General features: G+C 43.4%; 1 protein-coding gene across 4 annotated transcripts in view; it reads right to left on the reverse strand.

The window, feature by feature from the left end:
• rsu1 (Ras suppressor protein 1) overlaps positions 1 to 24,302 on the reverse strand; it is a 158,278-nt gene that overhangs the window by 118,419 nt on the left and 15,557 nt on the right. For 3 of the 4 annotated variants that reach the window (XM_048561608.2, XM_048561579.2, XM_048561599.1), the window contains exons 2-3: positions 14,266 to 14,377; positions 6,100 to 6,150 (exon numbers count right to left, since the gene is read on the reverse strand). In XM_048561608.2, the coding sequence (XP_048417565.1) occupies positions 6,100 to 6,150; positions 14,266 to 14,377 (163 nt within the window). Of the gene's footprint in view, positions 1 to 6,099; positions 6,151 to 14,265; positions 14,378 to 14,641; positions 14,788 to 24,302 lie in introns of those variants that run through there. The other variant, XM_048561589.2, reaches the window with a different exon arrangement.

A 24,302-nucleotide genomic window follows, 5' to 3' on the forward strand; every position in this document is an offset into this window, starting at 1 on the left:
TATTATCCACATGCAGGTAAATGGGATCAGCGTAGCGTAGTTGTCTTGGATCACCGAGTGTATCCAAGCAGTCCTTTTCAGATTTGGTTAAATGCAATTAATGAGAAGGCTCGACAACAGCAATTTGTTTAAATACAAACATTTATTGAGTAACAATAAAAGATGAAAAAGAAAGGAACATTTATTATGTAATTTAAAAAATGAAAAAAGGAGTGAAAAAAGAAAGAAAAAGGAAAGAGCAGTAAGCCTCACGCGCTCTGACCTTTCTATCGACGGTTAGATTGGAGGTTGAGGTTGTTCCAGGCACTGCTCACAATCTAGGTCAGAGCTAAAGTCCAGCGACTTGGAATAGAACTCTCTCTCTTATTCAGGTAACAAACAGGCAGGCACAGAAAAAAAAACAGCTACAGAAAAACACACTGATTGTGCCAGCTTCGGCACATCCAAGAATGCTCACAGGACTCAAAGTCATGCAGCTGTCAAATATCATCAACAAGTTTAGCCCTTCAGCCCATCCTATACAGTAGTTTAGCGTTTGTTGATCAGCACAGAGATTGTGAGCCAAACAGCCTATTTCTATGCTGTACGACTATGACATTCAATACTTTAGAGGAGCTCCAATCAACAGGATTCAATGCATAGACACTATTCTAGCTCAAAATATTATCATAGATAGAGAAACAAATACAAAACTGTTTTTATAACAGAATGTCGATATTGTTGGCAAGGCTAGACCCAACGGAAGTGGTCTATAGAGCCAGAGAGCAGATTAACGTCAACATTTCTGTGATTTAAGCACTTTAAAAGTAATCTTGTATAAAGGCAATTTTTTTTTTCCAGTTTCCTCTTTACCAAAAATTTAGCATTTCCTCCATTTCTATTCATTCCCCTTCCAAAAATGCAACTTCTGTCGGTCAGAGACTGCTTGTGTCTATCACAGGAAGTCTTACCGCCTCTGGAATTTTTCAGTGCCTACAGTTTATTTTTACACAAATGTTTGCTGTGAATATATTTATAGATTGTTTTTAATATTTCTAGTTTAGCTCTCCCATCAGTTTAATCTCCTTTGTAATTTTTATATGTATCTTCATTACCAACACACTCTAATGCCTCATGAATAGAAAATTCTTATTTCTGTCCCCATTCACTATATTGCTTCCACCATTGTGCAGATTGGTTTATTCCCTGATACTCATTGTCCAAATTGTAGCTCCATTATAATTTAATGCACATTTAGAAATTTGATTTTTCCCTCCCAAACATTTTGCTTCCTACATTTGCTGTTCAAGATTTCTTTTTTGTTCCCTTAAGTTGTTTGACTGTATTTAAACTCTATCATAAGCCAAACGGACATCTCCATATCATGATCGTTGGTGAAGTTATTTTGACCAGCCCTGCTCCAATATTATTCAGTTGTTCAGTCAAACAGCAGTACTACCGAGATTGCACAGCTTCTCACCTTCTTCCTGTCAAATTCCTAGTTGCGTGTGGTGTCAAACAATTATTCCATGATCAAAGCTTTTTCCATGTCAGTTGAGTCTTTACCTTTCCTTGTTACCGGAAGGAGAAGGAAGAAGTAGAAGAGAATTACATCTTCTATCCATTCTCAACACATGGAACCTTTACAAAGTCTTGGTTTAACAGATGTCAATTTTGAGTATCGGTAAAAGAAATAACACTTTGAAGCTTGTCCTTTTTGCTTTCATCAGGACAATTCACAAGAAATACCAGCATAACAAACAATACCATTTATACTGCACAAGAGAGGAGAGGAGTGTGCTGACTGGCTAGTAAGTGAACTCAAATTGAAAGAGGTGTTGTTATGGAGAATGCATCAGTTAATGACAACTGACAGTTAAATATCAACCTTGATTTCAACAAGAGTTTTGACTGGTTAATTTCAGGACAACGGCATGACCAAAGAATAGTTGTCACCTATTTTCCCCAAACTACAACAAACAAACCACGTACTCACGTCAGCAAAGAATAGGGCCCCGAGTATTAACATGGGGCTTCTACTATAAATGCACTACACCACAAACCCAACCGACATTATCTTTGGTGGTTTAACTGGGGGATTGCCACACCTTGGGTAAGGAGAGAGGTTGAGAAGGGAAGTTCTTCATGAAGATCTTAGCTCGTATGGGAACTGAACTCTTGTTATTAGTCAAACCAGCCGTCCAGCCTACTGACCTATCAGACACAGGGAAAACCTATTATAATGTTATTGGGTTATTATTTTTATTACACACCAACATATTGTAATCCTTTACATTTGATATTTCTTGAAGTTGATTAACTTACCAGCACTCACTTTTCAAGCTTAAACTTGAAACTAACCATATAGTTGATATCCGCAGTCTTACAGAATTTAACTACTGCTAAAAAAAGACATTTTGTCAGAGCTTTTCATTGTGCATTGATCAGGGCAGTTTGTAACAAATATCACAAAGCAAAGGGAAAACAACATTAATGCTACATGCAAGGATATGCTGATTGCTTGGTAAGTAAAAGGTATTATCATCGAGAATGTACCACTTAATGATGATTTTACTGTCAGTTAACTGTTGAGTTTTGTTTAAATTTTAACCTATACAGGTTCTCAAGTCAAGTTCAGTTTTCTCCTGAACTGGCCCTCTGGGCAATTAGGGATTGGCAATAAATGCCAGCCCAGCTAATGATGCCCTCATTCCATGAACAAATAGGGAAAAATAAAACCCATTTAATCATGTTTGAAGAATAATTACAACAGTATTTAATCAACAAAATGAGACAAAACCAAAGCCAATTTGGAACAGTTGCCCTATAAACCTCACTTACATCTAGGAAGATAAGCGGGAACAGGTTATTCAGTTCTCTTGAGTTTGCTCCACTTTCAATTAGATCATGAATGATCAATTAATGAATGATCGGCTGTCAAGTTGAAACAGGTGCATAAGGAATAGAACACTGAATTGTTGCGAGCATCCAAAAGGACGCACTGTTTGGTATAATCTGCCAATCTTTGGAATGTACAGCCTATATTCTGACTGTTCTATTAGTAGCAGGAAGAAACAGCCAGCTTAACCTGTTGTTCAAACTTGTCAGGTTTTTTTTCTTTCCAGGGAAATTTGAGTTAAGGCACTTTTCAGGAAAAACAAAGACGGTTTGTAGGATATATGGTGAAAAACAATCTGAATGGACAATGTTCCCAAAATCCTGAGTTTTCTTTTTAATTTATTGCTGGCTCTGTATTTATAGCCCCTCTCTAATTGCTAAAGGACAGTTAAGCATCAACCACACTGTGGACCTGAGCAGGTAAGGATGGCAGATTACTTTTCCTAAAGGAAACTAACCATCTTGTTGGATTTTCACAACAATTGACAGTGGTTACATAGTTGCCAATTTTTATATCAGAGTGCAAATTACTGGTCTGGTAAGACAATGGTGACTGTACCTTACAGCCAAAAAAAAGACTTTTCATGACAGAGAATTGCATGACTGATTCCTCCATAATTCACTCTAAACTTTAAGGAAACTAAGTTTTAATTCTATCTGAAATCTCATTCCACCACAGAAGGGAATAGATGGCAGAGTGGTATTATTGTTGGACTAAGTCTGAGACCGAAGTCACGTTCTTGGTACCCAGGTTTGAATCCCACCATGGCAGATGGCAGAATTTGAATATCAATAATAAAGAAAAATATTCTGGAATTAAGAGTCTGATGACAACCATTAATCCATTGTCGATTGTTGGGGAAAACCCCAATCTGGTTCACTGATGTCCTATATGGAAGGAAACAGCCATCTTTACCTGGTCTGGCCTACATGGGACTCCAGACCCACAGCAATGTGGTTTTCTCCTGAACTGGCCTCTGGGCAATTAGGGATTGGCAGTTAATGCCAGCCCAGCTAATGATGCCCTCATTCCATGAATAGGGAAAATAAAACCATTTAATCATGTTTGAAGAATAATTACAACAGTATTTAATCAACAAAACGAGACAAAACCAGAACCAATTTGAAACAGTTGCCCTATAAATCTCACTTAGATCGAGGAAGATAAGCTTGAATGGGTTATTCAGTTCTCTTGAGTTTGCTCAACTTTCAATTAGATCATGAATGATCAATATCTGGATCTTTTACAAAATGTCTTATCCATTTCAAACAATAGTATAATCGAGACCACACATTGCCATCTTGTCCATATTTCTCCAATGGAAACAGATATTCCTGCATGTCATCTACTGAATCTTTTATCATTTTAACTATTTCGAGTAAATTAGTCGAACGAATACTAAAACAAAATTTGCATAAACTATCATAACATGTATAAATTCTAACTAATGTTCTGATTGTTGTCTTCAATATTATAACATTCTTCTTGAAGTGTGGTGCCCAGAACTGAATGCAGCACTCCAAATAAGGTCTGACTAAGGCTCTGCACAGATATCACTTCCTCTGATTTGTATACTAACACACTGCTGAAATAAAACCAAGGCCAAAATTCTATGAACATTTTATTTTGTAGCTGCCCTCAAACACTTCACAGTTTCTTAAAGACAAAGTCTAAAACAAAGGAGTGGAACCGAGAACTGCAGAGAGGGGACCCACGATCAGTGCTGCAAATATATTCAATTTGAAACTGGGTCTGTGGTCCTCCCAATTATTGGAAATACAGCTACATAGACTGAAGAAAATACAGAAGAAAAAGCTGTGCACAAGTAAAGAAGCTAGCAGATGAGTTCTACATGCAAGTTTCAAGAGTTAGATTAGACTCCCTGCAGTGTGGAAACAGGCCCTTCGGCCCAACAAGTCCACACCATCGCTTGAAGCATCCCACGCAGACCCATCCCCGTATAACCCACACACCCCTGAACACTACGGGCAATTTAGCATGGCCAATCCACCTAACCTGCACATCTTTGAACTGTGGGAGGAAACTGGAGCACCTGGAGGAAACCCACGCAGACACAGGGAGAATGTGCAAACTCCACACAGACAGACAGTCGCCCCGGGTGGGAATCGAACCCGGGTCCCTGGTGCATGAGGCTGCAGTGCTAACCACTGAGCCACCATGCCGCCCATACATGTGATGAAATACATTATCATGTTTGTAACATATCCATTCCTCCAAGTAGATTTTTTTTAAATATCCACAAGAGCTCTTACACAGAACTTAATTCAAGTCGATGTTAATGGCTACCAAATTCCATCAGGTATTTTACTTAAAAAGCAATGCAATTGATGTAGAGAGAATGACAATGCAATAGGACATTAGGCTGAAAACTGGATCAACAGACAGGGATGTTTTTGGGGACTTGTAAAGGAGAAGAAAATCTTGCCTCCCATCTTCCTGACGTGTAAGTGAAATCTTACTTTCAGGGAAGCATTCTCCCAAATGAAGATAGTCAAATACTATGATCACACCCACCTCATGGACAGCCATCCAATTGAGCATGGCAGTCTCAGACTACAAACCTAACTTCAAGGCACTGGCAGAACATTAAGACTTCATGAGTAAAGGACATGATTATTATATTTGTTTTAGACTTGTATGGAATTAAAATTGAATTGCTTATTTTATATTTTCTCAAGGGATAGTTCCTGGATTGTGCAGAATTTCAAAAAAGTGATCTTGTGCTTAAGGAATTTGGAGATGACGGCCTTAATACAATAGAAGTTCACTTCAGCAAAAGGCCAAATAGCTTAACTACAAGTACATTTATTTTGAAGTATGCATTTCAAATTTCATGGAGCTGATTTGCAATTTAAAAATCAACAAATCTGCTAAATTACCCCAACCTTCGAAATAGTAAAAACAGAACATTTAAAAAGTACTCAATTTAAAATATACTCTCTTAACATACAAATTCTAAACACTACCAATATAAAATTTCAGCACTAAAGCAAAGTACTACGTGTAGACCCAGTCTCTCCATAGAAATAACCGCAGGTCTTACATCAGCTACATATCACTAGCCAACTGCTCCATTAGGTTCAACTCTTACAATAAGTTAACTTAGCTGGCTGAAATTTATTCTCGCAGTCGATTTTGCACAGTTTGCAGCAACATTTCAATGTGTTCCATTGAAGCAGTAATCACTGAAATTTACTTACTTGTTAACTTGTTGTGACTTAACACCAGCTGGGTGATGTTAGAGAGAGTGACTGCAACAGAACAAAAACAAACAACAAAATATAAGTATGGTGGCATATTAGTTATGCAACTGGATGTCAGAAACAGATTCAAAGCACAGAAGCAGACGAGGTTGGGACCATTTGATCAAGAGTATCTGCACTAGCTCTCTGCAAGAACAATGCACTAGTCCCACTTCGCTACCTGCGAATTTTATTCAAATTATCTTTTGAAAACCACAATTAAAATCTGTTGCCACATTTTCAGGCTGTGCTTTTCAGCACAACTATTCACTGCAACTTTTCTTTTTTTCCATCTTAAGTCAGTGTCGGAAGTCTTGTGTTGTACCGGTTGCAATCCTAACCAATATGTCTGCCCATTATTCTAAAACAGATGGAGATTGTAATGAATTATATCATTACTCAACATCTTTTGCAGTACTGTGCACCTCCATATATTTCACACCAGTCAGCGGCCTAAAGAGTAAACGCAATGGAATTACAATATTTCCAACACCTTATAGACTCAGACTCTGATAGCTCAGGAAAAGGCCATTTGACCAACTGTGTCTGCAAACATTTGACTACATTAATTCCATATTCCAGCTCTTCATCCATAGCCCTGGGAGGATATGACAACACAAATCAAATTGTAAACAACCTTTTTCTGATGAAGGGTCTAGGCCCGAAACGTCAGCTTTCACGCTCCTAAGATGTTGCTTGGCCTGCTGTGCTCATCCAGCCCCACACTTTGTTATCTCGGATTCCCCAGCATCTGCAGTTCTCATTATCTCTGTAAATAACCTTTCGACATTTAGTGTTTCTAACTCAGCAGTCTTTCAGGCAGCAAATTCTAGGCTCCCACAACCCACTGGAGGTAAATGTTTCTCCTCAACACCCTTCTTATCCTTCTATATCCTTACCTTAAAAATATGCTCCGAGGTTTTTGGCCCCTTCAGAAATGAATAAAGTGTTTTCCTTTCCATATCCTTTATTCTTAGGCACCTCTCAGGTTCCATCAACAAGGAGGTATTTTTCTTGAAGGACATTTGCTCCCTAGTAATATATTCTCCTTCATGGATATTGTCACACTTTCTCCTTTCTATATTCTCTTGTATCTAGGAAAATTTAGCATCCAGTCATTTCTGAGCCAAATCTTAACAATGCAGCTAAAGAATTTAAACACAGTTAATTACTGATAATATTACCTCTTCAAAAAGCCAACTTTGTTTAATGATATAACTACAGGATTGTTGCTAGCTAGCTCAATAATGTCAGAGGACAGAATACTTTCTTCCCTGCCAGGCATGTACACGACTACAATACAACAGTTAAAAGCCTTCTAGTTCACCCATGTCCTTTAGAGACAGAAACAATTTATTCTTATCATCTGCATGTAAGACCAGATCAATTGCAATGTGGTTGACTCTTCACTGCTCTCTGGACAATTAAGAACGGACAACAAACGTGAACCTAGCCAGTGACACTCAACGCATAAATAAATAAAATTACTTGCTGTACTTGCAAGCTAACTGTTACTTGCATTAACATACAAGTCTTTCTAAGCATCAACATTAATAAGTTTCACGCATTTCAAAATGTTTGCTATTCTATTCTTGTGGGGAAGTGTGAAACTATTCACACATTTTACCGCATCTGCCTTCTTGCTGGCACACTCAAACTGTCTGAATCCCTTTAAAGCCTCTCCATACTCCCAACAGTTTACGTTTTCCCATGTTTGTATTGTTGGCAAACAGGCAAAAGGGACAGAAAGAAATACATCCAACTTATAAATAAAAATGAAGTAGCTTAACACCAGAACTGATTCCTTCAGCACTCCAATTCATAATTTGCCAAATTTTAAAAATCCCTCATTTATGCCAACTTTTTGCTTCCTTAGTCCATGCTAATCTATATTTCTCCCAGTACTACTACCCTACATGTTGCCCATTAACCTCGAGGGGCATCTTACCAAATAGCTTTCAGAACTGTAGCTACACTACATCTAAATCGGTTCCATTTGATCTACCCAGCTTGTAGATCAACAACGAAGTCTAGACTGATCAAGTTTTCCTTTTTGACTTATAATCATTTTACAATTTTCAAAGTGCATTGTTAATAATTCTGTAATAGTAGATGCTATTTGTTTCATAACAACCGATGTCAGGTGAAGTGGTGCCAGCTCGCAACATTCTCTTTCCCTTCCTTCCTGAATTGCTGTATTGCATTTGCTAAATTCTAATCTGCTGGTATTGTTCCAGAATCTAGGGAACTTTATAAAATTATAGCAAGAGCAAACATTATCTCAGCAGCTACCTCCACGAACCTGAGATATGGGACATTAGGTCCAGGGGACGAGTTGAATTTTAGTTTCTTCAGTTTCTCCAGTGATTTTTCACCGCTGATATTAATTTCCCCTACTACCTTCCCTTTTATACCCAACATTTCTGATATAAAGAGGAAAAAATAATTATTCAATATCTCTGCAATTTCCTCGCAAAATAATTTCTTCAGTTTCTAAGGAAACTATATTTAATTTAGCAAGACATCTCCTTTTGTATAATTTTAAAAAAAACTCTACAAACTTTATATCAATTTCTAGTTTACTCTTGTACTCTATTTTGCCTCTTTTTAACCAAAATTTTGGGTGACCTTTTGCTGGCTTATAAACCATTCCTAATCCTCAAATCTTTGTAACCATAAAACATTTCTTTTAATCTAATACTACACTCAGCTTCCTGAGTAAGCTACAAAACAATCTTATTTGTGATGCTTGTATTTACAATGGAGAGTGGCTTCTTTAAATATTTTCATTACTTGTTTAGGCTCATACCTTCAATCAACTTCAGCCAGTTCTCCCCTCATCTTTGTATGAATAGCACTGAACATAATTCATGATTCTTGTTTGTGGCTGAATTTGCCTTCAAATTTAATACAGAATGCAACTGTGTTATGATCACTAGTTCCCAGTGAATTATAACAATGAGATAACCAATTCATCTTGTTGCAGACAACTGTATCAAAAATAGCTGAATCATAATTGGGTCCATAACGTATTGCTTCCAGAAACCATCGCAAAAAATATTCAAACCTCATTTGTGACCATCCTTGCCAATTTCACTGATCTAGTCTATAAGACCTCTAACATGATCACACTGAATGATGGAACAAGTCTCCCACAATTAGTACATTACTTTTGTTATATCCTCCAATATTTTCCTTATTACCAGCCCTATTAACTACTGCTCCTAGCATTCTCTAACTTTTTGCTTCTGATATGGCCATTCATACTGATTCTAATTCATGATCTTCAGAGTCAAGATCATTCCTCACCAATGTCCTTATGTCATCCTTTACTGTAAGGACTATTTACCGTCCTTTGCTATTCAGTGTATATTTTACCTATGGAATATTTACTTCCACAACATTGTTTTTTATTTAAGTGGTTACCACATGATGGCATTGGACCAATTTCCGGCATTAGTTTTTTTTCCCTGCAGATGCTTTGCACGTTCAATGAGCCCTAAATTTACATTTTTCTAAATAAAAATCACTGGCTGGCCAGGATTTATTGCCCTCCCTAGTTCCCTTTAAGAAGGTGATGGTGAGCTGTCATTTTGTACTGTTGCAGTCCCCATGCTGTAAGTTAACCCAAAATGACCTTAGAGATGCAATTCCAGGATTTTGACCCAAGGATGCTAATGGAACAGTAATACATTTCGAAGTCAGGATGGAGAGTGGCTTGGAGGAGAACATGGATAGTGTCACATGTATCTTCTTGATGGAAATGGTTGTAGCTACAGAAAATACTGACTCAGGATCATCGGCATCTTAAAGATTGTACAAAATGCTGCTACTGAGCATCAGCAGTGGAAGGTGTGGATATTCACCGAAACAACATCTCTACAATGTGGAAAGAGGCCATTCAGCCCACTGCCATTCTGCACCAACCCTCTGAAGAGCATCTTACCCAGAACCAACCCCTTATCCTATCCATGTAACCCTGCATTTACCACAGCTAAACCACCTAGCCTGTAAAACCATCATCACTGCAGGCAATTTAAGCATGGCCAATCCCCATAGCCTGCAGAGCTCTGGACTGTGGGAGGAAACGAGAGCACCCACACAGACACAGGGAGAATATGCAAACCCCATTCAGGCAGATAGTCATCAAAGGCTGGAATTGAATGTGGGTCCCTGGTGCTGTGAGGCTGCAGTGCTAACCACCCATTCATCGGCACTACAATCAAACAGGTAATTTGGTCCAGGATGGAGTCAAACTTTTTGTGTTGTTGGAGAAACACTCAGCCAAACAAGTGGACAATATTCTATCACACTCCCAACTTGTGCCTTGCAGATGAAGGACAGGCTTTGGGGAGTCAGGTAGTGACTTATTTGTACACGATGTTGATCTTGGGGGAATTCAGTGATGGTAACGCCTTTGAATGTCAAGAGGTAATAGTTAGATTGAATTTATGGAGATGGTCCTGGAATATATGGCATGAATGTTACTCTTAAACTCTTATTTTTGATGTGGATCTTTCTCAAATACAGTTAAATCCTTTGTCCTTCCTGTCAACTTTGTTAATCCTTAACTGTATCATTGCATTAGTCTGTTGTCTTTTGGATGTCTAAGCCTCCGTTTCCCAAAACACACTTTCCTTTATGTTCGGAGGTAATGGGAACTGCGGATGCTGGAGAATCCAAGATACCAAAGTGTTGTGCTGGATGAATACAGCAGGCCATGCAGCGTCTTAGGAGCACAAAAGCTGACGCTTCAGGCCAAGACCCTTCATCAGAAAAGGGGGAGGGGGAAGAGGGTTCTGAAATAAATAGGGAAAGTGGGGAGGCAGATCGAAGATGGACAGAGGAGGAGATAGGTGGGGAGCAGACAGACAAGTTAAAGGGGCGGGGATGGAGCCTGTAGAGATGAGTGTAGGTGGGGAGGTAGGGAGGAGCTAGGCCAGTCCAGGGAGGACGGACAGGAATAGGTGAGAGGAAGAACAGGTTAGGGAGGTGGGGGCGAGTGGGCTGGTTTTGGGATGCAGTAAGGGAAGGGGAGATTTTGAAGCTTGTGAAATCCACAATGATACCATTGGGCTGCAGGGTTCCCAAGCAGAATATGAGTTGCTGTTCCTGCAACCTTCAGGTGGCATCGTTGTGGCACTGTAGGAGGCCCTGGATGGATATGTCATCTGAGGACTGGGAGGGGGAGTTGAAATGGTTCACGATTGGGAGGTGCAGTTGTTCATTGTGGACCGAGCGTAGGTGTTCTGCAAAGCGGTCCCCAAGCCTCCGTTTGGTTTCCCCAATGTAGAGGTAGCCACGAGGGTACAGCGGATACAGTATATCACACTGGCGGATGTGCAGGTGAACATCTGCTTGATGCGGAGAGTCTTTTTGGGGCCTGGGATGGGGGTGAGGGAGGTGTGGGGGGGGGGGGCAGGTGTAGCATTTCCTGCGGTTGCAGGGGCAAGTGCTGGGTGTGGTTCGGTTGGAGGGGAGTGTGGAGTGGACAAGGGAGTCATGGAGAGTGTGGTCCCTCTGGAAAGCAGACAAGTGTGGGGAGGGAAAAATTCCTTTGGTGGTGCGGTCAGACTGTAGATGGCAAAAGTGTCGGAGAATGATGTGTTGGATCCAGAGGTTGGTGGGGTGGTATGTGAGGACGAAGGGGATTCTCTGTTGGCAGTTATTGCCGGGGCGGGGTGTGAGGGATGAGTTGCAGGGAATGCAGGAGACACGGTCGAGGGTATTCTTAACCACTGTGGCGGGTGAGAGTTGCAGTCCTCGAAGAATGAGGACATCTGGGATGTACAGCAGTGGAATTCCTCATCCTGGGAGCAGATGCGGTGGAGGCGAAGGAATTGGGAATAGGGGATGGAATTTTTGCAGGAAGGTGGGTGGGAGGTGTATCCTTCATGTTCGTTCAGTCTTGTAATAATCTGATGATTTGTTAAATCACTGGCCTCAGCCCAGTTTAAGTGAAACCCATCCCAGTGAAATAACTCACTCTTCCAGAGTTTTGGTGCTAATGTCTCATGAATCAAAGCATGCTCTTTCCCTCAGGTCTCTGTGAGCCACATACTTCATTCTCTTACCTGCCTGACCTAATGCCAAATGGCATGTGGCTCAAGTAACAATCCAGAGATTACTTTTGATGTTCTGCACTCTAGTTTGGACCCTAACTTCTCAAACTGAATTCCTTGTTCCTCCCATATAATTGGTCATTAAAGGAGACTGTAAAAACTTGGCCTGCTCCTGCCATATTCACATGCAGCTGTGAGGAGATGTCCTCAACTGTGGCACCACACAGGCAAGAAATCTTCTGGAGCTCATGTTCACAGCCAGACAGAACAGTACCTCTGAACAGACTGGCTCGTTCACTTGTCTTTCACTTTCCCCACTAGAATAGCAATCTGCACCAAGGTCCTCACCACCACCATGAATTCCTTCTACTCATCTATTTAAGTAACTGAGTCCAGAACTTCAGAGAGAGACCCTGATATGTATGTCCACAGATCCTTGAAGGCACCAGGACAGGAAGAAAAGCTGGTTCAGGCAGCATATGGGATACTTGCCTTTTTTAGTCAAGGTACTGAATACAAGAACCGGAAGTTTATGATGGAGCTGTTAACAATTTAACATCAGTTCGGCCAAAAGTACAGGACAACCTGCAGGTCTGGCCTCCACATTACAAGAAAAGTGTGACTGCACTCAAGAATGCGCAGCGGAGATTCACCAGGATACTGCATGCATTTTAGCTAAGAAGAGAGACTCAATAGGCAAGGGTTGTTTTCCTTTGAGCAAAGATGTCACCTAGTCTCAAGGTAAGGTGATCACATCTTGGAAAAAAGCATGCAGGTAATTCTACCCTAGCTGATGCGTCACAACAGACACAACACAGGTTCTCAGCAACACTGAGCCAAAGTTGTCCAAGCCACAGAGTCTGACCACAGATTATGGTCATCCAGGACTTCTACACACACAGATTCTGCAGTTACAAATCACCACCACTCCTGCCATGATTGTCTAACCACATTTACTTAACTAGTCAAACAAACAATTTATTCAGCGAGTAGCAAAGTCTCCGACCTTAGTAAAACAGAACATTGATGATGCATAAAAGGAAACAGCACCTCGTTGCCCCTCTGCACCAAATTTCTGGCCTAACACTTGTTTCTTATCTCACCAGGGCTCCCAATGTAACATTTAATAATTCTCCATGGCCAAACCATAAAAACATTGACAATACCAAGAGCTGCAGATGCTGGAGTCAGAGACAACAAAGTATGGAACGGGAGAAACCCAGCAGGCCAGGCAGTATCAGAGGAGCAGGAAAGTTGACGTTTCAAATCGCAATCCTTCTTCAAAAATGGAGAGGGGGCAAGCAGCTCAGAAATAAATAGAAAGGAGGGGTATGGCTGGGATGAGTGCAGGTAGGGAGTAGTGAGGTTTTGTCAGTGAGGTGGGAGGGGCAGATAGAAGGGAGAGAAGATGGACAGGTTGGCTCAGGTCAAGGATGCAGGGATGAGAGGGAGGGTTGGACATGGGATGAGGCAGGGGGGAGGGGGTGGATTTTAAAACTAGTGAATTTCACTTTAAGGCCATCGGGCTGTAGGCTCCTGAGGCAGAATATGAGGTGCTGCTCTTTCAATTTGAGAGTGGCGTCAATGTGACGCTGGAAGAGGCCCAGGATGGACGTCATTTTAAAATGGTTGGTCACCGAAAGGTGTTGTCATTTTTGTGTACAAAGTGCACATGCTCTACAAAATGGTCTCCGAGTCGCCGCTTGGTCTCATTGATGTAGAGGAGGCCACATCAGGAGCAGCGGATGCAGTGGAGACCTGGTTGACACATGCAGGTGAACCCCTGTCTGATGTAGGAGGTTTGTTTTCTGCAATTCCCGCCACTCCCCATTTGCACTCATCTATCATCATCTCATCCCACTCCTGAAGAAGGGTCCCGACCCGAAACATCAACTTTCCTGCTCCTCTGACGCTGCCTGGCCTGCTGTGTTCATCCAGCTCCACACTGTGTTATCACAAAATGTTCGAGGTTGGGTTTAGATATTAAAGAAATAAGCTACGGCTTGTTGATCAAGGCGTTATACAATGCAGAAGAGTGGTTTTAAAAAAGTGCGGCACTTACACAGTCCTGAAATGTCCAGCATATTAGAGATTCCTCTGTCACTGAAATCCAATTCTGTCTGATTCTTTTCCTTGCATTCTTCCACTATTTTTTTCAATGATTTCGACATTTTCTATAGTGAAACGAAATATACAGTTTACAGTAGTATCCTGCTACATTTAAAAAAATGTCGTGATCTCAAGTAAGCAAAAGTTTTCACATTTCACTGCAAACAACTTCAGCTGCTCACAGAAACCAGGGCCTCGGGCGATGCATTTCCTTTATAACCCTGACTCAGTTGGAAGCATCTAATTTTGCTCTAAGTTTGGTCCGCCATCTATTTGAAACCCGTCCTGAAACGCACAAAACGTCCGTAAAATTGCAACTTTTCTTTTACCTGAAACTTTCTCGGAGAATCCTCCAAAAAGGTACCGAAAGCAGGCTCACACCCAACCGGAAACACTCAGTCACAGCAGAAGAATCCCTACATTTGCGAACGCTCTGGCTTTAAAAGGACATTTCCTCTATCAGCCCTGGAAAGGTGGGAGAACCGGTCATTCGCCGCGGGGAACGGTGGGTCCTGCTGTCAATCACCACTATTGCCCAATCATTGAAGGTCAGGCCAGCCACTCAAAGTCTGATAGGCCCAGCAGGGCTGTCAATTGAGAGATAATGGGAACTGCAGATGCTGGAGATTCCAAGATAATAAAATGTGAGGCTGGATGAACACAGCAGGCCAAGCAGCATCTCAGGAGCACAAAAGCTGACGTTTCGGGCCTAGACCCTTCATCAGAGAGGGGGATGGGGAGAGGGAACTGGAATAAATAGGGAGAGAGGGGGAGGCGGACCGAAGATGGAGAGCAAAGAAGATAGGTGGAGAGGGTGTAGGTGGGGAGGTAGGGAGGGGATAGGTCAGTCCAGGGAAGACGGACAGGTCAAGGAGGTGGGATGAGGTTAGTAGGTAGCTGGGGGTGCGGCTGGGGGTGGGAGGAAGGGATGGGTGAGAGGAAGAACCGGTTAGGGAGGCAGAGACAGGTTGGACTGGTTTTGGGATGCAGTGGGTGGGGGGGAAGAGCTGGGCTGGTTGTGTGGTGCAGTGGGGGGAGGGGATGAACTGGGCTGGTTTAGGGATGCAGTGGGGGAAGGGGAGATTTTGAAACTGGTGAAGTCCACATTGATACCATATGGCTGCAGGGTTCCCAGGCGGAATATGAGTTGCTGTTCCTGCAACCTTCGGGTGGCATCATTGTGGCAGTGCAGGAGGCCCATGATGGACATGTCATCAAGAGAATGGGAGGGGGAGTGGAAATGGTTTGCGACTGGGAGGTGCAGTTGTTTGTTGCGAACTGAGCGGAGGTGTTCTGCAAAGCGGTCCCCAAGCCTCCGCTTGGTTTCCCCAATGTAGAGAAAGCCGCACCGGGTACAGTGGATGCAGTATACCACATTGGCAGATGTGCAGGTGAACCTCTGCTTGATGTGGAATGTCATCTTGGGGCCTGGGATGGGGGTGAGGGAGGAGGTGTGGGGACAAGTGTAGCATTTCCTGCGGTTGCAGGGGAAGGTGCCGGGTGTGGTGGGGTTGGAGGGCAGTGTGGAGCGAACAAGGGAGTCACGGAGGGAGTGGTCTCTCCGGAAAGCAGACAGGGGTGGGGATGGAAAAATGTCTTGGGTGGTGGGGTCGGATTGTAAATGGCGGAAGTGTCGGAGGATAATGCGTTGTATCCGGAGGTTGGTAGGGTGGTGTGTGAGAACGAGGGGGATCCTCTTGGGGCGGTTGTGGCGGGGGCGGGGTGTGAGGAATGTGTCGCGGGAAATGCGGGAGACGCGGTCAAGGGCGTTCTCAATCACCGTGGGGGGGAAGTTGCGGTCCTTAAAGAACTTGGACATCTGGGATGTGCGGGAGTGGAATGTCTTATCGTGGGAGCAGATGCGGCGGAGGCGGAGGAATTGGGAATAGGGGATGGAGTTTTTGCAGGAGGGTGGGTGGGAGGAGGTGTATTCTCGGTAGCTGTGGGAGTCGGTGGGCTTGAAATGGACATCAGTTACAAGCTGGTTGCCTGAGATGGAGACTGAGAGGTCCAGGAAGGTGAGGGATGTGCTGGAGATGGCCCAGGTGAACTGAAGGTTGGGGTGGAAGGTGTTGGTGAAGTGGATGAACTGTTCGAGCTCCTCTGGGGAGCAAGAGGCGGCGCCGATACAGTCATCAATGTACCGGAGGAAGAGGTGGGGTTTGGGGCCTGTGTAGGTGCGGAAGATGGACTGTTCCACGTAACCTACAAAGAGGCAGGCATAGCTGGGGCCCATGCGGGTGCCCATGGCCACCCCCTTAGTCTGCTGTCAATTACCGACTTTGTCCAATCATTGGAAAATAGACCGGTCAGTCAGTGTGCAGCCGCTGCACGCTGCTTGACAGGAGTTCAGCGATGCTACAATGTGTCCCTAAGTGCAATGTTACACCGAGAGTGGGAAAGTGGGAGCAGATTTTTGTGTCATTTACAAAACCTACAGTTGCTTCCAAGCGGAATAAAGAACTTCGTGGTTGAAGACTGAGTCCTGGATTATCTCAGTGGATGTTTTTTTTCCGACCATGAAATTAACTTGAGTTCTCCTATAATTTTAAACATATCACGAAGCCTTATCATTCAATAGCCGGAAACAAATTGCTAGAAAAAAATGTTTGGATCAAAACAGTACAGACCTGATTCACTGTTTGTGCATTTTAAATCAGCATGAAATGTCAAACTTGTAACAAGGAAATCCAATCATAATTCAATACATTCTATACGCTTCTGAAAACCTGGATAATAAATGAACATCTGTAGAAGAAAATAGAGGCCTTTGTATCGTGGACGCTGAAATGTATGCTTAACAATTCCATATACACAGCATAAGACAAATGTGGGGGTGTTTGAAATTGCAAGAGCAAAAATAACTTTCACAACACGCGGAAAAAGATGTCAATATTTCGGTTCTAGGCCCGAAACGTCAGCTTTTGTGCTCCTTAGATGCTGCTTGGCCTGCTGTGTGTTAAAAGTGATGTGAATGTTCCTGCCTTATGCTTACAACATTACATCACAGGAATAATTTATGGGCAGCTCCGAGCCCACTGCATCAATCACTTTGTCAACGAACAAAGGTTGGGCCAAGAAATGTATGAATTCAGACCAGATGTAGGCTGTTTAAATTCTTAGGAATGCTCCACTATTCAATAAGTTCATGGCAGATTTGTTTGTGTTGCAAATTCCCCCTTCACGTCCAAACCCAACAACCTCCTCTGAACTGTAAGTATATAGTACTTACTCTTATATAATATTCTGCCTTTCTTGGGTAATGTTGGGGGGGAGGTTTTGAGGGGTGGGGTAGGTGAACACAGCTTGTGCAGTAAACATCCGAATAAGGTATGCTAAGTGAAAGGTTCATATAGTAGCACTGCATGACCCTGCTTGTCAGATGTCTCCATATCCCACTGTATTGAGGACTATGGAAAACTGTTGTGACTGCATTAAAGGTTTCTATCCTTGTTTGTGGTGAGGAAATGAATGTTGAGCACCCCACAGACCATCTTGACCCTTTAAGCCAATTGTAGGTTATTTCTTCCTGCAATGTGACAAAGGCAGGGATTCAGTGAGATGAAAGTGAAAGACATATGTGTTAATGCTAGTGCAGGGTTGGGACAGTTGGTGAGGACAGGACTGGAGTAAGTGAGTGAGTAGTGTGGAGGGCAACAGGGCTTGGCAGCTTTGCACATGACAGCCATTGAGTGCAGATGCTGCATGCATTGATGAGAGTGGTGCACCATGAGGTTTGGTGGCAAATGGATGCAGGAGCACAGAGAGTGAGAAAGGAAGTGATAGCAGGGAGGAAATGGTAACAATCAAACTTTGCAGCACACAGAAGGTCAATAACCTCCACCCTGCACTTCCTCCTAACAGTGGACATCACACCAAGAGAATCAGGCTGGCAGGATGTGTGTGTTGGCAGCACTGGGGAGAGATAACGGTGCTCCTGTTCATCAGCCAGTCCACCAGAATTCCCAGGAGCTGATCCACAAACTGGGTGCCAATTTGTCTCTATTGACCATCTCCTAATGAAATCCTCACCTACTGGAGCTATAAGGGAGAATTCTGGCTTGTTGTGTTTGAAATTGTGTGCAACTGGAATTTAAATATGTTGCAGATGCCTTAAACACCTGAAGGACCTGACACCAGTAAGTATTCCCACTGTTGCTGAGCACAAGTCAACATGGGACAGTTCTTTGGTCCAGAGGTATGATTCTCAGTTAGGGTGCTGCACAGAGTTGGCATGCGAGAAGTCCCGAATTCAGCTCTCAGACGAGCCCAGGTTTCATATTGACAGCACGGTGGCTCAGTGGTTAGCACTGCTGCTTCACAGCACCAGCAACCTGGGTTCAATTCCACCCTTGGGTGGCTGTCTGTGTGGAGTTTGCATATTCTCCCTGCGTCTGTGTGGTTGCCTCTGCGTGCTCTGGTTTCCTCCCACAGTCCAAAGATGTGCAGGATAGGTGGATTGGCCAAGCTAAATTGACCGTAATGTTCAGGGATGTGTAGATTAGGCTGCTTATAGGGGCATGGGTCTGGATGGGATGCTCTGAGGGTCAGTGTGTACTTGTTGGGCCGAAGGGCCTGTATCCACACTATAGGAATTCTATGAAATAAGAGCCTGGTGCATACTTATGGAAGTGAGCAGTGTAAAACTACACATGAAATTCACTAGGGCTTATAGAGAGAATCCTCCATGAAACTCCCCAAAATTAATCCTTAGCCAAGTTGTGAGAAAATTCAACACACAGTTTGAGTTCTGTGAGTGATGTCACATCTTCCTAGAAAAAAAACATCTGCTAGACAGGAAGAAACATTTCTTCTTGATGGAGTAATCAATAACTGAGCGTTGGGAGTGAGGGAGCATGGGTTTAAGGTAAAGAGCAGAAGGTTTAGAGGAGTGTGAGGCAAGATTTTTTTCACCCAGAGGACAGCAGGCATCAGGAACCTATTGCCTGTAAGGGGCAGAAACACTTATAATATTTAAGGAGTATATAAACGTGCACTTGCAATGCCAAGTCATACAAGGCAATTGGTCAAACACTGGAAAATGAGATAAGCATAGTTAAGTGAGGAGCAGGAAAATGGATTCTTTAGGGCTGGGCATTTCTAAAGAAGGGTTCCAACCTGAAACATCAACTTTCCTGCTCCTCTGATGCTGCCTGGTCTGCTGTGTCCTTCCAGCTCCACACTGTGTTATCTCTGATTCCAGCATCTTGCAGATCTTGCTATCTCTAAGAAAGTTAAGTGGTTGTATTTGCCTGGTATGGACATGAGACACCAAAGGGCCTTTTTCTGTGGTATAGATCCCTATGGCTACAGCTATATTTACTTGCATTTAGTGAGGTTTTCAAACAAAACTGTTGAGGTGAATAGTTTAGGCAAAAAGACTGCAAAGGAAGAGAGAAAAATTGTGCTGTGCCTCGCAGCAAGGTATCACAGGGAGACAGAGAAAAAAAACAAATGTCATGACCAGAGGTTATGAAGAAAAATTCCAAACAAAACTCTAAACTCTTAACTAGTTTTTGTTTACATTCTATTTCTTTTAAAAGCTAGGTAAACTCTCTGGGCTCATATGGCTGAGGTTGGGCACATGATTGTTTTTGGAGGTGATGGTCGAGTGGTATTATTGCTGGAGTGTTAATCCAGAGACCCAGGAAGGTTCTGAGGACCTAGGTTCAAATACCACCACAGCAGATGGTGTTAGGTGAATTCAATAAAAATCAGGGAATTAAAATTCTAAAGATGCCCATGAAGCCATTAATTGATGATTGGGAAAAGCCCATCTGGTTTATTAATGTCCTTCAGGGAGGAAACTACATCTTTATCTGGTCTGTGATAATGGGAAGTGCAGATGCTGGAGAATCCAAGATAACAAAGTGTGAGGCTGGATGAACACAGCAGGCCAAGCAGCATATCAGGAGCACAAAAGCTGATGTTTCGGGCCTAGACCCTTCATCAGAGAGGGAGATGGGGAGAGGGAGCTGGAATAAATAGGGAGAGAAGGGGAGGCGGACCGAAGATGGAGAGAAAAGAAGATAGGTGGAGAGGAGAGTATAGGTGGGGAGGTAGGGAGGGAATAGTTCAGTCCAGGGAAGATGGACAGGTCAAGGAGGCGGGATGAGGTAGTAGGTAGGAAATGGAGGTGCGGCTTGAGGTGGGAGGAAGGGAAGGGTGAGAGGAAGAACAGGTTAGGGAGGCGGAGACAGGCTGGCCTGGTTTGGGGATGCAGTGGGGGAAGTGGAGATTTTGAAGCTTGTGAAGTCCACATTGATAACATTGGGCTGCAGGGTTCCCAAGCGGAATATGAGCTGCTGTTCCTGCAACCTTTGGGTGGCATCATTGTAGCACTGCAGGAGGCCCATGATGGACATGTCGTCTGAGGAATGGGAGGGGGAGTTAAAATGGTTCGCGACTGGGAGGTGCAGTTGTTTATTGCGAACCGAGCGACGGTGTTCTGCAAAGCAGTCCCCAAGCCTCCGCTTGGTTTCCCCAATGTAGAGGAAGCCACACCGGGTACAATGGATACAGTATACCACATCGGCAGATGTGCAGGTGAATATCTGCTTAATATGGAATCTTGGGGCCTGAGATGGGGGTGAGGGAGGAGGTGTGGGGGCAAGTGTAGCACTTCCTGCGGTTGCAGGGGAAGGTGCTGGGTGTGGTGGGGTTGGAGGGGAGTGTGGAGCGGACAAGGGAGTCACAGAGAGAGTGGTCTCTCCAGAAGGCAGACAAGGGTGGGGATGGAAAAATAGCTTGGGTGGTGGGGTCGGATTGTAGATGGCGGAAGTGTTGAAGGATGATGTGTTGTATCCGGAGGTTGGTGGGGTGGTATGTGAGGACGAGGGGGATCCTCTTGGGGCAGTTGTGGCAGGGGCGGGGTGTGAGGGATGTGTTGCAGGAAAAGTGGGAGACGCATCTCCCGTATTTCCCGCAACGCATCCCTCACACCCCACCCCCACCACAACTGCCCCAAGAGGATCCCCCTCGTTCTCACATACCACCCCACCAACCTCCGGATACAACGCATCAGCCTCCGACACTTTCGCCATCTACAATCCGACCCCAACACCCAAGACATTTTTCCATCCCCACCCTTGACCACTCTCTCCATGACTCCCTTGTCCGCTCCACACCCAGCACCTTCCCCTGCAACCGCAGGAAGTGCTACACTTGCCCCCACACCTCCTCCCTCACCCCCATCCCAGGCCCCAAGATGACTTTCCCTATTCAGCAGATGTTCACCTGCACATTTGCCGATGTGGTATACTGTATCCATTGTACCCGGTGTGGCTTCCTCTACATTGGGGAAACCAAGCGGAGGCTTGGGGATCACTTTGCAGAACACCTCTGCTCGGTTCGCAACAAACAACTGCACTTCCCAGTCGCGGACCATTTTAACTCCCCCTCCCATTCCTCAGACGACATGTCCATCGTGGGCCTCCTGCAGTGCCACAATGATGCCACCCGAAGGTTGCAGGAACAGCAACTCATATTCCGCTTGGGAACCCTCAGCCCAATGGTATCAATGAAGACTTCACAAGCTTCAAAATCTCCCCTTCCCCCACTGCACCCCATAACCAGCCCAGTTCTTCCCCTCCCCCCACTGCATCCCCAAACCAGGCCAGCCTGTCTCCGCCTCCCTAACCTGTTCTTCCTCTCACCCATCCCTTCCCCCCACCTCAAGCCGCACCTCCATTTCCTACCTACTACCTCATCCCGCCTCCTCGACCTGTCCGTCTTCCCTGGACTGACCTATCCCCTCCTTACCTCCCCACCTATACTCTCCTCTCCACCTATCTTCTTTTCTCTCCATCTTCGGTCCACCTCCCCCTCTCTCCCTATTTATTCCAGAACCCTCTCCCCATCCCCCTCTCTGATGAAGGGTCTCAGCCTGAAACGTCAGCTTTTGTGCTCTTGAGATGCTGCTTGGCCTGCTGTGTTCATCCAGCTTCGCACTTTGTTATCTTTATCTGGTCTGGTCTGCATGTGACTGCAAGCCCTCAGCAATGTGGTTGACTCTTAACTGCCCCCTGGGCAATTAGGCATGGGCAAAAAATGCTGAACTAGCAAGTAATGCCCTCATCTCATGAACGAATAAAAATTCCATTTGCTTTTGAACACCTGTGTTGTGTTCCAGCTAATGCTGAAACAAAGGGACTAGAGATGAACGGTGATAATGGGAACTGCAGATGCTGGAGAATCCAAGATAATAAAATGTGAGGCTGGATGAACACAGCAGGCCAAGCAGCATCTCAGGAGCACAAAAGCTGACGTTTCGGGCCTAAACCTTTCATCAGAGAGATGAACTGCCTGTTTCCAACTAGCTCCAGACATTAGAAAACTTCATGACTTAGGGTAAAATGAGCTCTAATATATTACAGTTACCTTATCACCCCACAATTAAAATCCTAACAGGGTGTGAATTAAAGGTAGGCAGTTAACAACCTTCCAAGTAGCTCGCTAAGATGGGCCAACAGCACTTCAAATACCTACCTTTGGCAGAAGGCTGAAATAGAGACTGGTTGAGATGTTTAAATGTGTCATTCTGCAATTCTAAGTCAGTTGCTCTTTGACCTCCAGAAGGAATGTGAGCTCCGGGCTGAGTTAGCAGTCTGCCTTGAACCTTTATCTTCGCCTCCAAATTGCTAGCTGCAAATAAAGCCACCGCTTGCAAGGAAAAAACCTACTTGGCTCAGCTCACTAAAGAAGCCAGTACTGTACACTGATTTGTAACTCACCTGAACTGATTTTGATGGATTTACCAAAGCTTGTAATCTGTAACCTATCTGCTGTCCTGTTCTGATTTCCTGAGTGCATGTGTGTGTGGATGGAGTAGTGAAATATGTTTTGTTAATAAACTCTATATTTGATTTTTAGAACAGCTTTTTCTGTGAGTATATTTCAAATATTAGGATTTAAAAGCAAGGGTTTGGGGAACACGATTTGGCAAAGGTTAGGAAGGGAATAAAAAGGGAAAGGTGTAAATCATACAATACTTTGCTATCTCAGGTATAAGAGGGGAAAAGCAATGATCATTCAAATTCACTCCTACTTCTCCTTTGTCCGTGTCAAAATTGGAAGCTTATGTCCAGGATCCAGCATTAAAACAAGCCAAAAGTTGTCAAAGGTACAAAATGTGATTCAAAATTTTAAAATGAGCATGAATTATTTTGAAAGAAATCAGTTGGAAGCCAAGAAAACATTAGTGCTTTCATAATTTAAGCGGAAGCTTCCAAATAGACTTACAATTGGTGACCAAGCTTCTTTCCCAGATTTAAAGGGCCACAAGGAAGAGCCCAGAAACTATCAAGCCATTGTGTGAGTCAAGGTATCTCAAAGGACACGAGACATGACTGATGAGCAATAGGGGGATTTGACCACTCTGCTTGGGATATTTTAAAGGAACTGAAAGGGATCATCCAGGTGTACCCCACCAATTGTCCATGACATGGGAGAATCTTAAACAATAAATTAAAATCTGTATCAGCTCATGTTTTGTTAATAGACCCTATCTTACATTTCACCTTAAAGGAATTTTTAGTGATTTAGTTTGGAAACTGGGATCTAAGAAACAGAATTTGAGCAACATGTTTTGGTCTACTTCAGTATTAGATGGGAACAAAGAAGGAAAAGAGTGATAACACAACACCCCATTGTCTGAGAAATAAGAGGTGAAGAGCAATGGTAATTAAAATTGTTGATGGTTCAAGTTTCTTTTATGAAAGAGAGAGGCAGAAAGATGAAACGAAGTGATCCTGCACAAATTGCATCATTCTTTTTACATATTCTAATTAGGGCAAATCTTAAGTTAGATCTTTGTCAAAGAGAAATGTTTATTTAAGTTAAATATGCTTGAATGTTATTAAACTTAATCTATACTCAATTCATCAGCTTTGCTTTTTCTGTAAAATAAGGAATACAGTATCTACTTCTGATAAAAAAAAGCATTGAGCTAATGAAGGTTTCACACCATATCATGGAAAAGCACCAAGCCTA

This window comes from Stegostoma tigrinum, chromosome 2, assembly GCF_030684315.1.
Source record: "Stegostoma tigrinum isolate sSteTig4 chromosome 2, sSteTig4.hap1, whole genome shotgun sequence".
Classification (NCBI taxonomy): domain Eukaryota; kingdom Metazoa; phylum Chordata; class Chondrichthyes; order Orectolobiformes; family Stegostomatidae; genus Stegostoma; species Stegostoma tigrinum.